Source organism: Aotus nancymaae, unplaced genomic scaffold (assembly GCF_030222135.1).
Source record: "Aotus nancymaae isolate 86718 unplaced genomic scaffold, 86718_ANA_hifiasm-v0.15.2.pri h1tg000003l, whole genome shotgun sequence".
Classification (NCBI taxonomy): Eukaryota; Metazoa; Chordata; class Mammalia; order Primates; family Aotidae; genus Aotus; species Aotus nancymaae.
The window spans coordinates 68104049-68118818 of NW_026988414.1; the positions used below are offsets into that span (position 1 = coordinate 68104049).

General features: G+C 45.7%; 1 protein-coding gene and 1 non-coding gene across 2 annotated transcripts; one reads left to right on the plus strand and one right to left on the minus strand.

Annotated features, from left to right (window-relative positions):
• Positions 1-1360: 1360 nt before the first annotated feature.
• On the plus strand, positions 1361-3857 carry RPLP1 (ribosomal protein lateral stalk subunit P1). Its single transcript, XM_012451330.2, has 4 exons — positions 1361-1587; positions 2241-2315; positions 3430-3547; positions 3734-3857. The coding sequence occupies exons 1-4, from the start codon at positions 1516-1518 to the stop codon at positions 3811-3813; spliced, it is 345 nt and encodes a 114-aa protein (XP_012306753.1). The 5' UTR covers positions 1361-1515; the 3' UTR covers positions 3814-3857.
• Positions 3858-6395: 2538 nt separating this feature from the next.
• LOC135277483 (small nucleolar RNA U3) lies at positions 6396-6611 on the minus strand. Its single transcript, XR_010345082.1, has one exon. It is a non-coding gene; the product is annotated as a small nucleolar RNA U3 (small nucleolar RNA).
• Between the last annotated feature and the right edge of the window lie 8159 nt (positions 6612-14770).

The window sequence follows — 14770 nt, forward strand, 5'->3', positions numbered from 1 at the left end:
TCTTGACCAAAATTCCACTATAATGGCTTCCTTTTTCTTTCTTTCTTTTTTTTTTTTTTTTTGTTTTTGAAACGGAGTTTTGCTCTTGTTACCTAGGCTGGAGTGCAGTGGCACGATCTCAGCTCACTGCAACCTCTGCCTCCTAGGTTCAAGCGATTCTCCTGCCTCAGCCTCCTGAATAGCTGGGATCATAGGCATGCGCTACCATGCCTGGCTAATTTTGTATTTTTAGTAGAGACGGGGTTTCTCCCTGTTGGTCAGGCTGGTCTAGAACCCTTGACCTCAGATGATCCGCCCGCCTCGGCCTCCCAAAGTGCTGGGGTTACAGGCGTGAGCCACGGCACCCGGCTACTATAATGGCTTCTTAGATTTGGATGTAAACTGAATAGTTTTATTTTTTAAAAGTTTGATAGCTTTATAAAAGTTTTTTTAAAAAAAAAAATCGGGATATTAAAATATTTATTTATGTTTGTGGTTAAGATCGACCCAAGTGGGACTCCAGATTTGTGGATTCCAATTGAAAAGTGTCTTCAGCGATGATTCTGAAATAATGGCATGCGCTAAATAAAGAAGGTTCCCGAAAACAAAATACATTCAACTAACTTTTCAGTAAACTAAGCAAATTCCACGAGGAATGCAAAGATGACCAGTTTTGAAGGTACGAATTTAAACTAGGTTCAGATAATAACAGGTTGTAGACAATTTACCCATATACCCATATACCAATTCCCACCCCCCAAGCACGAGGCTTCCAGATTCCAACTCCACGCTCCACCGCGCGGTTAAGTACAGAATCTTGGGATAGTTACCAGCTCTAAGACTTAGTTTTGCCGTCTGCAAGATGGAGATGACATCCAACTGCTGCTGTGTGAGGATTACGTGAATCCTTGTAGAATGTGGCTCAGTGCCTGGGATATAGTAAGCGCTCCACGGCTACTGATCTCATAACGCTGTTAGTTTCTCCCTTCCTCCTGTCTCACCCGAGACCCTGCACTAAGCAGGGGCCTCCAAGATGGGACGCAGCCCTTACCCTCAGGGTCAGCGCCGGCTGGGAAGGCCGCGACCTAACTAGGAGATTACGAACAATGTCATCAGAGCCACAGCGGAGCTCCTGCCAAGTCAAGCAGCCCATGGAGCCAACAGGGACGAAGTCCGAATGCTAGGTAACCCTATCCTAAAAGTGTTTTCAACGTTCTCAAGTCCTATAATTTACCCTAACAAAGATAAACCCTACTCGCAGGCGCTGAGAAACTTTCTCAACAGGAAGAACGAATCCGGCGCGGCGCGCAGGCGCCTTCAGTCGGTCCTGGGCCCGCCTCTTCCGCCCGCTGCGGGCGCCGATTGGTCCGCGTGGTCACATAAAGGACTGCGCGGAATCCCTGACCCCCTTTCCTCAGCTGCCGCCAAGGTGCTCGGTCCTTCCGGGGAAGCTAAGGCCGCGTTGGGGTGAGGCCCTCACTTCATCCGGCGACTAGCACCGCGTCCGGCAGCGCTAGCCACACACTTGCCCGCACCATGGCCTCCGTCTCCGAGCTCGCCTGCATCTACTCGGCCCTCATTCTGCACGACGATGAGGTGACCGTCACGGTAAGTGCGGACGCGGGCCGGCGGCCGGGGGGTGCCTCTGGGCGGCGGCTCCCAGCTCTCCTTCCGGTCGCGGCTCCAGGCCTTTCGGCCCAGCACTTCTGGCCGGAGCCAGGCCGCGAACTCCGGCGTCGCGGGGCGGGGACTTCTCGCGCGGGGCGGGGCCTGGGCCCCCTGGACCACGTGCGGGCCCGGCGGGCGTGGAGCGCGCTTGCTGCTGGGCGCTCCGACTCCAAGATCCTTCGTGTGCAAAAGCTTTTCTGCAGCGCTTGGGCACCCTGACCCGCGCTTAGTCTCACTCAGGGACACTTACTCGGACCTCTTTCGGTGTAATTGCCTTGAATTCCTCCGGTCCTAGTAGGCCTGCGGGGCGAGACGGTGTGGCTTGGAGGAAAGCGCAGGAGCTCGGCTCCACCTCCCAGGTCTTGTAACTTAAAATAGCCGTGTGACTCAGGCAATTCCCAGCCCGTGAAACAGCAGTGATGGGCTCGCCTCATTGAGGGGCGCCTGGCACACATGTCTTGCTTGTGATAGAATATCTGAGCTGGTTAAACATGTTCTGTACACTTGTTTTGAGTGACTTGCCTTTAACTTACAGCATTTTGGAGATGTTACATACGCTACGTTTTGACGGATTGACGTTTTATTTGTTGTAGGAGGATAAGATCAATGCCCTCATTAAAGCAGCCGGTGTAAATGTTGAACCTTTTTGGCCTGGCTTGTTTGCAAAGGTAAGGTGATGGTGGCAAAGTGATTTGGTAAGGCTCGCTGATTGACTAGGATAGGTGTACATGCCAGATTACCTCCAGCAGTGCCATAAGGCCGCACGTGCCGCTGGATCTCCTAAGTGTATTTCGTTGCATTTATATCTCTAGGAGCTAATAAGATTTAAGTTTGTCAAGTTTTATTTTTCCTTAGTTCAGATTCTGGTTTCCCTTTTAATCTGAAACCATGGTTTAAAAAATCTTAATCAGGTCATTTCTTCCCAAAAAGGGTCACCGGGGAGATAGGCACTACCCATGTTAATTTGCAAGCAAATCCTTATCCTTTTCAGTATAACCTATATTTAATGGACATTTGGGTTTAGAGGACTTCATTGACACAGTAAGTACATTTGTATTGGGGTATAAAAGACTAATAAAGACAAGGTTTCTGGCCACGGAGCTTGCACTGGCTATTTTCCATTGTACAGGTTACTTAATCTCTGGCAAGTGAAGCTAATGGCATCTAACTCCAGGGTTGTGTCCTCTAAAGACTTTTGAAAGATTCAAAACACTGTACCTATGGTAACTTTAACAAACCTCTTTTGAAAAGTCCTAAATTTGTTTAGTAGACTGAAAATTTGAATTCACTGTTAAGAGGAGACATGGAACTGTGGACAGAATATTTATTTGAGTGTTTCAGGAAGTTTGGATTTTTTACCAACATGTTATTATAAAAGGAGGGAAATTGGCTACCTCAGGAGGTTCTTAACATATAGGAATGTAATTATCAGATTCAAAGTTGAACAGCGGTGTGTTGCCCTAAGTCTTGCTATTAGTAAAGAAAAGCCAGTGTCTGGGGCATTGGTTCCAGGATGTTCCATCTCTTATATGTATCTGCATATAACCTATGCACATCCTCCTGTATACTTTAGAAGTCTGCATGTTTTTCACACATGGTTTTTTTCCTCCCTAAGTATTTTCTATCCACTGTTGAGTCCATGGATGTGGAACCCACTGTGTATAGTGTTAGGGGTTGGTCACTGTAACCTGGAAGCGGGGATACTTTTCTTTGTTGGCTGCGTGAGTGCTGTGTAACAAGGACAGAACTGGGCATTTACTTCTGCGTGCACATGTATTGCAGGCCCTGGCCAACGTCAACATTGGGAGCCTCATCTGCAATGTAGGGGCTGGTGGGCCTGCTCCAGCAGCTGGTGCTGCACCAGCAGGAGGTCCTGCCCCCTCCACTACTGCTGCTCCAGGTAGGAATCGGAGTTTTTAGTATTGAGGGCAGAGTGTAGAGATAAAAATATGTATTATACTGCAGTAGTCATGTAAGATAAAATGGAAATTAAAAAAATACATAGTATTATAGGCAAAATTGGCATTAATTTTCTACAAGTACATGATGTATGGAAGTCCTGAAACCTGATTTACTTTTTTTCTAGCTGAGGAGAAGAAAGTGGAAGCAAAGAAAGAAGAATCCGAGGAGTCTGATGATGATATGGGCTTTGGTCTTTTTGACTAAACCTCTTTTATAAGGTGTTCAATAAAAAGCTGAACTTTAACTGCTGTTGGTCTTGCCCATAGTTTGGGAATGTGCTCTGCAAAAATGGTCTCGGTTTTGTAATGTTGGCTTTCAACCTATTCTGACATGACACAGGCTGGATTTTTCCCTGTCACCTAACAAGATGGCACCTCGTGGTACAGTGTTGAAAACTGCACTGGGGTGGCAGGAGGAAGGATCAGAGCAGATGCTTTGTCCAGGTTACCTGTATAAACTTGATGATGTAAGGTGTGTCCCCTACGCCAGGGGCGGAGGGTAATACAAGACCTCAGCTTTAGAAAGCCTTCTGGGTAATTACCCTATACAATTCTGCCTAAGAACTTGGACCTATGCAGAATGTTGACTGCTACATGCCAAGGTTGTCAGGCAACAAGACCTAGCTGTGTAATGTCTCATCAAATGCTTGGGAGTTTTACAGTAACACTGAAGGAGTACAGAAAATAAACTATTACGGTCCCCAGTTACACGAAGTGGATAAAACAAGATTCAAACCTGTGTTCCAAAAACTAAGCTTTTTTTGTTTGACAGTAGCCCGAATGGAAATTTCGACTTTTCAGGTTTGGATTTATATAATAAACCATGAGTATTGTGTGTTCAGAGTAGCCATTACATGTGACTGGCACTTTGCATATGAATGAGTCTTATCCTTACCTCCATCAGCTTTTAATAGATGCAGACTTTCGGTGATGAAAAGCATGACTCCCAGCCGTGACTATCCTCAGGCTAATGTGAAAAGATCATTTGTGTAAGTTATTCCAGCAACTTTGGGGGGGAAAATGGCAGTTCTGCTTTGAGGTATTGCTCAAGAGAAACTACATGTGGGCATTAGGATACATGCTTGGGAATGTTCAAAGCAACACTTTGAGCTTTTCATAAGTAGGAGGATGCAAGTGTCATTATTACAGATCTGTGTTTTAATTTTTTTGAGATGGGGTCTTGCTGTGGCCCAGGCTGGAGTGCAGTGGTGCAGTCATGGCTTACTGCAGCTTTCAAACTCCCAGGCTCAAATCGATCTTCTCACCTCAGCCACTTCCAAGGAGCTGGGACTATGGGCACGCCACCATGCCTAGCTAATTTTTTGTAGAAAATTCTCAACCTCCTGGGCTCAAGCAATCTGCCCACCTTGTCTCCCCAAAGTGCTGGGATTTGCAAGTGTAAGTCACCACACCTGGCCAATTTTGTGTTTTTAATACACAGCTTGAGCATCCCTTAACCCAAAATCTAAAACACTAACATGACACTCAAAGGAAATGCTCATTGGAACATTTTGACTTTTTTAGGTTAGGAATGCCCAACCTGTATATTAAAACCATAGGACAATCCTGATGATTCATGCCTGTGATCCTGCACTTTTGGAGGCTGAGACAGATGGATGACTTAAGCCCAAGAGTTTGAGGCCAGCCTATCTAACACGCCCTCTACAATTTTTTAGCTGGATGCAGTGGCTCATGCCTGTCATCCCAGCACTTTGAGAGGCCAAGGTAGATAGATCATGAGGTCAGGAGATTGAGACCATCTTGGCTAACACAGTGAAACCGCTTCTACTAAAAATGCAAAAAATTACCCAGGTGTGGTAGCATGCTCCTGTAATCCCAGCTACTTGGGAGGCTGAGGCAGGAGAATCACTTGAACCCGTGAGGCCGAGGTTGCAGTGAGCTGAGATTACACCATTGCACTCCAGCCTGGGTGACAGTGAGACTGTCTCAAAAAAAATTTTTTTTAAATTAGCGCAGTGTGGTGGTATGGACTTGTGGTTGCAGTGAGTTGTGTTTGTACCATTACACTTGAGACTGGGTGACAGTGGGACCTTGTCTAAAATTAAGATCATAAAGTATATATAAAAACCTTAAGTATATACAAATATTCCAAAGTCTGAAAAAAAATTAGAACTCTGAAACAAATGGTCTCAAGCATTTCAGTTAAGGGATGCTCAGCCTGTACTAAAGGGCATTTGTGAACTAGTGAGGATGGTGTCACAAAACAAAAATAAGTTGATAGCCTATATCCACATGTTAGGTACCTGCTCTGCCTTCACCCATTAACAGCAATAGTAGCACTGTGCTCATCTGTGTGGCATGTCATTCTTCACAACAGTCCCATGACAGTATGACCCCATGTTGGGGATGGGGAAGTGGAAGCTCTGAGGTTACAAACTAATAAGTGGGTGGGTGGACCAGATGAAAACCCCATTCTGACTCCCTGCATGGCACATGCTCCTAGTCCCTTCTCTCACCTGCATCAGCTTACTCATCTGTAATGACAGTAAGGCTCTGGAGAGGTAACCATAGGAATTCTTTGTGCTCAGTGAAGTGTCAAAGGAGGGAATACTAACACTTACTTTAGCTGAAGAATGGGTTAAAGAGAATACTAAGAAGATAAGGGAAAAGGACAGCATCTAGAAAAGCAGAACATTAAGTGGTAAACTAGGGATGTTGTAAATAGCAAAATCAGTTAAACAATACAATCATAACTAAAATGTTCACTCTTAAGACTCCAGTGTGAACAGTCTAAGTGCACACTGGAAGAAAGGCTAGCTTTCTTCCCCCACTCAGACTGCATTCTCTCCCTCTCCCCTGGAGGAAGAGAAGAACTATCATCAATGGCAAATGACAGTTGCAGCAAAGCAACACCAAGAGCCAACCTCATGTTCAGCAGAGAACACTCTGCTGCCACCTCCTCTTGGTTTCTGGTGCTGTACACATTGACAGAAACTTCTCTACTAAGGAACTAGAGAAACTGATTACTGAAATTATACTCGGTCCAGCCAGGGTCTCACTGCTGCCCAGGCTGGAGTGCAGTGGCATGGTTATAGCTCATTGCAGCCTTTTCTGGGCTAAACCATCCTTCCGCCTCAGCCTCCTGAGTGGCCGAGACTATAGGCATGAGCCACCGTGCCTGGGATGGCCTAGCTTTTTAAAAAAACTTAATATAGCTAAAAATCTTTCTAAAGAACAATTTGAAAATCAAATTAGGAGACCCACATACATAGAAATGCTAACTTTGTTCATCTGATACTGAATGAAGTCCTCTTAGTTCCGTTTGCTTTCTAGTTCTCCTGATCCCCCCCTTATATGCAGATACATATAAGAGATGGAACATCCTGGAACCAATGCCCCAGACACTGGCTTTTCTTTACTAATAGCAAGACTTAGGGCAACACACCGCTGTTCAACTTTGAATCTGATAATTACATTCCTATATGTTAAGAACCTCCTGAGGTAGCCAATTTCCCTCCTTTTATAATAACATGTTGGTAAAAAATCCAAACTTCCTGAAACACTCAAATAAATATTCTGTCCACAGTTCCATGTCTCCTCTTAACAGTGAATTCAAATTTTCAGTCTACTAAACAAATTTAGTACTGTTTTTTTTTTTTTGCAAAATGGAAATAGCTGCTTCACACGGGAATGAAAGGTAAGTGAACATTCAATACTTGTTACTTACCTTCTGCATACGAGGAACACGGCTGGCATCCCTGGCTCCCCAAATCTCCAGGTCTAGCAGTCAGCCTTGTGCTCCTCAAACACCCCTGCCCCCCATTCCTATCAATCAGGCAGGTTTGGTTTCTCATAGTTCATTCTGAATGTTCACCAAGCATATGTGTTACTTTGCTTACATTTCCACTGCTTTCAGAATTGTGTTCACATCACCTGTGGCCACTGGAAGCATACCCAGGTCCATCACTGGCCAACTCATCCCTTAAAAAATCTTGTATCAGCAGGAAGCCAAGATTAAGCATGAAGGGCTGTCATGTTCCGGAGAACTGTAGGAACAGACATGCTCATGGACAAACCATCTGAAAACTTCAAAAACCTGTATTGTCACTGAATGTGTTGCACAATGAGATAGGTAAAAATATCCAAAGCCCAAACCTCCTGCCAATTGTTTTATTGTTTTTTTCTTCTCAACTGAAAATTATAAGGAGAGAACCACATGTGAAATTTTAAAACCACCTTTGGGAAGACATAAACACTAATTAAAATGAAAGAATTAGGGTCAGGTGCAGTGGCTCAAACCTGTAATCCCAGCACTTTGGGAGACTAAGGCAGGCAGATCACTTGAGCCCAGGAGTTCCAGACTACCCTGGCCAACAAAGTGAGACCCCTATCTCTACCCCCCCCCCCCAAAAAAAAAAAAAAGCAGGTGTTGGTTGTACACACCTATAGTTCCAGCTACTTGGGAGGTTGAGGGATTCCAGTTTCGCTGAGGGAAGATCGCCTGAATCCAGGAGGTCGAGGCTGCAGTGAGCTGTGATCTCACCACTGCACTCCAGCCTGGGCAACAAAGCAAAACCCTATCTCAAAAGATAAAGTAAAATGAAAGAGTTCAAAGTAATTATGCAGCAAAATGTTTATTGTATTTCTATAGATTCAAAGTACTCAAATCCCTTCTGCCCCATAATTTCAATGAGCATATACAGTAAAATTCTTAGGGAGCAATGTGAGCCAGGTAATTGCTGATCTGGTTGAGTAGCACTTTAGAGATAACTTTTTTTTTTTTGAAATGGAGTTTCGTTCTTGTCGCCCAGGCTGGAGCGCAATGGCCGGATCTCGGTTCACCGCAATCTCCACCTCCCGGGTTCAAGCGATTCTCCTGCCTCAGCCTCCTGAGTAGCTGGGATTACAGGCATGCGCTACGATGCCCGGCTACTTTTGTATTTTTAGTAGAAACGGGGTTTCTCCATGTTGGTCAGGGTGGTCTCGAACTTTCGAGCTCAGGTGATCCGCCTGCCCAGCCTCAAAGTGCCGTGATTACAAGCATGAGTCACCGCGCCTGGCCGGCTGCTAGCCCGAGAGGCGGGGCTGGAGGCGGAGTGTTGCCGAAGGAAGCCGAACTTTTCAGTTTCGCTGAGGCCTGTCAGCCGCTGGAGGCGCGCTCGGGGCCGCTGGCTTCTGCGCATGCTCAAGATCCTCCGTCCCACGAGGAATGTCTTAAGTCCAGAGCCGATTAGCGGGTGAAGGCCGCAAATGTCAGGAGAGGCCAACACTTTCATCAGCCAGGAGGGATGGAGTGGGGCGCGTTTGTAGTCGGGAATCCTGAGCGCGAGCTATTGCTCGGAGGGCTGGGGAGCCGCAGTAGACTTCGGCATTCTTGAGCATCAGGTCCCTGTTCCTTCACTTCCCAGAAGTGGGTCCTGGCCGTTCCCGGCGCCTTCATTTCCAGATGGCGATTTTACGTAGAGAAAGGAGAGGGAAGATATGCTCCATCTAACTTTGGCTCCCTATCAAATAGCTAAATCAACGTGGGAAGCTGGTAAACAACACAAAAATGAATGAAACAACGAAAACAGCTTACAGGCCCCTCCAAGGTCCACTGAACCAGCACCTCCGGGGCGGCCACCAGGAAAATACAGGACTTATATTTTCATAAGCTCTTCTGATGAGCCTGAGGCTAAGTCAGGGCTGGAAACTCCCGGGTCAGAGCAAGCCCAGCTCCTCACCCAGTGCCTGAGGAGCAAAAGATGGGTAGTCAATATTGTTTGAAAGAATGTGTTGTGTAAATGAATGTATGAATGAAGAGCTGTCTTCAAACGTGGAAGGAAAAGTTAACAGTTTGATATAGGGCCGTATTGACAAACCTGGGAAAATGGGCTGTTGGTTGATTTAGGTGTAAATTCCTATAACGTTTTTCTTTTTTTTCTTTCATCTTCTTCTCCTCCCTCTCCTCCTCCTCCTCCTTCCCTCTCTTCCCCCTCCTCCCCTTTCTCTTTCTTCTCTTCTCTTCTTTTTTTTTTTGAGATAGGGTCTTATTGTCGCCCAGGATGGCATGCAGTAGTGTGAATCTCTGCTCACTGAAACCTTGAACTCTGGGGCTCAAGCGATCTTCCCTAGTAGCCGGGGTTACAGACACATGCCACCATGCCCTGCTACTTTGTTTTCTTTTTTTGTAGACACAGGGTTTCACTATGCCCAGGGTGGTCTTGAACTCCTGGGCTAAAGTGATCTTCCAGCCTTGTCCTCCCAAAGTGCTGGGATTACAGGCGAGAGCCACCACACCCGGCCCCTTAATGTTTCCTTCTACTATTTTATCAAAGATTGAAAACCACAATTAATGTGGGGATTTTGAATTTTTAAGATTTACTTTTTTTTTTTTTTTTTTGCTTTTGAGACAGGGTCTTACTTTGTCACCCAGGCCAGAGTACAGTGGTGTGATCAAGGCTCACTCCAGCCTTGATCTCCTGGGCTCAAGCAGCCTTCCTGCCTCAGTCTCCAAGTAGCTGGATTACAGGTGGTGAGCCACGGTGCCATCACTACAACTTCCAAAAATTTTTAAAAAATTTTAAATGTTTTCTTCAGCCTGTTCGAGTTTGAACTACTAAAATTTTTTGAGGGTAATTTGGTCCTCTCTCTCAAAAGTGCACTTACCCTCTATCCAGGAATTTCATTTGTAGGAACCTATGCTATGTACAATTTCATTGAAGTATTGCTTGTATTAGGGGGAAAAAGTGCATGATAGATGGCAGATTGAATAAATGCTGTTGCTTTCATGTAGCTACGTATAGGAATGCCGCTATGGAAAGACATCCAGGACACCTCGTTAAGTGAAAAAGGCAAGTTGCCACCAGTATCCATAACATGACCCTCTTTGAGTAAAAAAAAAAAATTTTTTATGTGCATATATTTATAGTATTAAAAAACCGGGAGGATTCAAAAGTAATTACAGTGATTACTTCTGAGGACAGGGGTTGGACAGGATGGAAGAAATATTTTTACTTTCCAGTTTATCCTTTCTATATTGCTTGATTTTAAAAACCATGAATGTGCATTATTATTATTATTTTTTTTTGAGATGGAGTCTCACTCTGTCACCCAGGCTGGAGTGCAGTGGCTCGATCTTGGCTCACTGCAACCTCCGCCTCCTGGAGCTTTTCTCCTGCCTCAGCCTCCTGAGTAGCTGGGACTACCGGTGCACGCCATCACACCCAGCTAATTTTTGTATTTTTAGTAGAGACGGGTTTTCACCATATTGGCTAGGATGGTCTCGATCTCCTGACCTCATGATCCACCCGCCTCAGCCTCCCAAAGTACTGGGATTACAGGCATGAACCACAGTGCCAGGCTGAACGTGCATTACGTGTATAAATTAAAAACACTAATTTTGATTTTTTAAAAATTGGAGAGGGTTTCATGTGGAAGAGAGACTCAACTTCCAAGTAGTTCTGGAAGGAAGAACTCTGACCAATTTTGAGACAGTTTTAGGTCAAAATAAGAAAAATAAAGAAAAACTTTTCCAGGCATTAGGCTGAGGCTGGGATGTAGAAGGCAGTGTTGCTTCGGGAGGGAATGGACTAGATGCCTCCTCCCGCTGTGAGATCATGTAAGTCTCCTGGGACACAGGGTTAAATGCTTTGTTATCAGACTACCTGGGTTGACCCAAATTCCACTGCCGCTAAATAAGGCTGTGTGACTTTGGGTGAGTTGTTTAACCTTTCCGTGCCTCGGGTTCCATCATATGCATGGTGGGGATCATATCTAAGAACGCTACCTCATAGAGTTCTTAGAGAATTAAATGAGATGGCACATATAAAACGCTTAGCATAGTTCCTGTTCCAAAAATGTTCAGCGTTTCTTTGCTATCTCATGATTTTGTGGTTAAAAAGTTAAAAAGTGGCTGGGCATGGTGGCTCATGCCTTTGGGAGGCCAAGGCAGGTGGATCACTTGAGGCCAGGAGTTGGAGACCAGCCTGGCCAACATGGAGAAAAACTGTCTCTACTAAAAATACAAAAATTAGCGGGGTGTGATGGCGTGCGCCTGTAATCCCAGCTACTCAGGAGGCTGAGGCACAAGAATTGTTTGAACCCTGGATCTGGAGGTTGCAGTGAGCTGAGATCACGCCACTGTACTCTATCCTGGGCCACAGAGAGAGACTGTCTCAAAAAAAAAAAGAGAAAGAATCAAAGAAACAGTTTCTACATTAGAAGGACTGTTTTATTTTTACACCCTTTATGTATGCGGAAGGCCAAATATTGGATTTTCAGAATTAATGGGATTATTGGATTGGTAGAATTTCATATATGCTGGATGGCTTTGCTTACAAAAGGAATTTGTTTTCCAGATGGCTGGCTCAGTGCTGTCCCATAGTGGCCAAACCTGGGGAAGGGCTACTTGGATTGACCCCTTCACGCTAGAGTGCTTCTAGGCCGGGCAATGTGATGAGTTCCACAGTCAGGGTTGTCTGGCTGCTTGGCCGAGGGGTGAGTGAGTCAGTCCACACCTTAGTAAGGAAAGCATGTCTGTGTGCCTACCCGTGACCCAGCCAAGAGGAAACCAAGAGCACTTCAATATGGTCATCCCTCCCTTGTAATTTACTTAGCACGCTTGACTTCGCCTCTTAACACGCTCAAGTTCATTTCTTGTTTAAAAAAAAGACGTCACTGAAGCACTGTGCAATCTGATGCACCTCTGGTTTTCCTCAAAGGTTGTTGGAAGAAAGGGCCACATGAAAACCATTTCTGCTTTTGCCAGAAAGCCTGTGGAGGCTGTTGTGTTGTTATGGTCTCCTGAATAAGGTCTATGTGAAAAATTCTTGTAAAATTTAGGGGCAGGAGAAAGAGTGTGTCCTCTGGGAGATTAGCAGGCATCCTCCCATATGGTACCGAGAGCTCTGTGTCTTGACACTCTCTCTTCTCTGCTTCAGCTGCTGAGAAATTCAGCAGCAGACCAGATGCCCAGTCTCGGTAATTCAATTAGCCCAAATGGATGAGGTATTTCCCTCCTTCTCCTTTTCTTGGTACTGATTTTTTAAATAAACATTTTGGCAGTTCTTTTATTGACTTTACTGCATATTTGTACTTTGATCTATATTCTTAAATTCTTTTGAGAAAGAGGAAAGGAATTCACAAATTAAATGAAAAATTGAATATTAGAAGGTTTTTTTTTTTCTGGTGGCATGTTAAATGAAATGATATTACGTTAGTGATTGTACTTGAGTTTTGAGGCTAACAAGCTTATAGGTCCAAGATTTCAGGCCATTTTTTATTTTTCTTTCTTTCTTTCTTTCTTTCTTTTTGAGACGGAGTTTCACTCTTGTTTCCCAGGCCGGAGTGCAGTGGTGTGATCTCAGCTCACCTCAACCTCTGCTTCCCTGGTTCAACCAATTCTCCTGCCTCAGCCTCCCAAGTAGTTGGGATTACAGGCATGCTCCATCCTGCCAGCTAATTTGCATTTTTAGTAGAGACGGGGTTTCTCCATCTTGGTCAGGCTGGTCTCAAACTCCAGACCTCAGGTGATTAGCCTGCCTTGGCCTCCCAAAGTGCTGGGATTACAGGCATGAGCCACTGTGCCCAGCCCATAATTTTTCTTTACTTGGGAAAATGAGAACCTCATGCATGTCAGGCCATTGAAGAAGTTATGCGGTGTAGTGAAAAGATCAGAAGCAATTAAAGCTTGTTTTTTCTGTGGGGGTGGGGAGACGGGATCTCTCTTGTCCAGGCTGCTGGAGTGCAGTGGTGCCATCTTGGCTCACTGCAACCTCTGCCTTCTGAGTTCAAGTGATTCTCCTGCCTCAGCCTCCCGAGCAGCTGGGTCTACAGGCATGTGCCACCATTCCTGGCTCATTTTTGTAGTTTTAGTAGAGATGGGGTTTTGCCATAAGGCTTATTTTTTAATCCACTGTCACCAAAGATAATATTGAATCAGCGTGAACATTTATTTAGAGACTGGAAGCTAAAAGCCCTATTTGGACCCAAAATATTTTCCCTCTGCAGTCATTTCAGACATGCCACCATTAGGGCTTCAGTGTCCTGTAGTCTTCTTTAAATATCAAAACTGCCCTGGGAAGGTTAAGACATCAGTTTCTTCATAATTCAGAGCAAATGGGATCGATTCCTCCTTTCTGTGGACTGGGTTTTTGCCTCCTCACCAAGAGGAAGGGCTCCGTGGGAGAGCATAGGCTTCTGGGTAGGGGAGACTTAGTTCTCTGTCTCTTGTCGAAGCTGTGTGGCCTTCGACAAGCCCCATGGCCTCTCTGGTCCCTGGTGTTCTCACGTTGGTATGAAGGGCTTTCGAGGATGCTCCGGCTCCCACGTGGCCAATCCCAACTCCCCACCCAGGGCCCCCAACAGACTCGGCAACTGGTGCCAGTGGAGTCACCTTCCAGCCTGGCGGGGCGCCTCATCTCCTTGCTCTGTTGACTCTCAAGTAAAGCCTTTTTTGTGTTTACTCAGCAAAGATTCTTTTAAGACAGGCTAAGCACACGGTTTACTCTGCTAACAAGCCTTGGCATTTATTGTGAGGACCTGTGTTGACTTATTCTCTAGTCTCCATTGACATTCACTGAGAAATGTTAACGCAAACACAAGGAGACATCCTGGGAGTGCCAAGGCCTGACACCGTGCTGGGGAAGGAACTCCGGAAAGGGCCATTCCTTCTGTTTTGGTTATAATCACCTCGAGAGTTAAAAATAACAATAATATAGGCACCATAAGAGATTCGAATGAACTCCTTTTAGTTTTTAGGTTCAGTATCTGAATGCTTTTGCTAAGGGTCTTTGGAAAGCTCCCTGTGTTGATTCTGGATGAGCCCGTGTCTATGCTGGCCACTTGCTGAGCCTCCTTCCACGTCCGCAGGCCTGCTGCTTGTTGGAGACCCGCAGCATGGCTGCAAAGTGCTCCTGTGTGGCCTTGTGATCTTGGGACAGTCGCTTCCTCTCTCTGGTTGTCAGTCTTCTCATCCTTAGGTGAGGGGACGCTGTCTCCACGCTCATCTCCCCAGCTAGACTAGGGCCTCAGGCCTGAGCCCAGGGCCTAAGAGTCCTCAAAAATGTTTGCTGAATAAATGAATGAATAAGCCACCCCCGCCGCTCTCTCCAGTCTTGCTCTGATATCTTGCGCCGGAATCCTCCCCCAGTGCAGGCTCTGCCTTGAGTCACAGCCTGGCGAGATCTGCTAATAGGGTCACTGCAGACAGCCACAGAGCC

Coding starts and splice junctions, on each gene's coding strand:
- RPLP1 (XM_012451330.2), top strand. CDS start 1,516: ATGGCCTCCGTCTCCGAGCTCGCCTGCATCTACTCGGCCCTCATTCTG. Junction 2,316..3,429: donor GGCCTGGCTTGTTTGCAAAG/GTAAGGTGATGG, acceptor CATGTATTGCAG/GCCCTGGCCAACGTCAACAT. Junction 3,548..3,733: donor CTCCACTACTGCTGCTCCAG/GTAGGAATCGGA, acceptor CTTTTTTTCTAG/CTGAGGAGAAGAAAGTGGAA.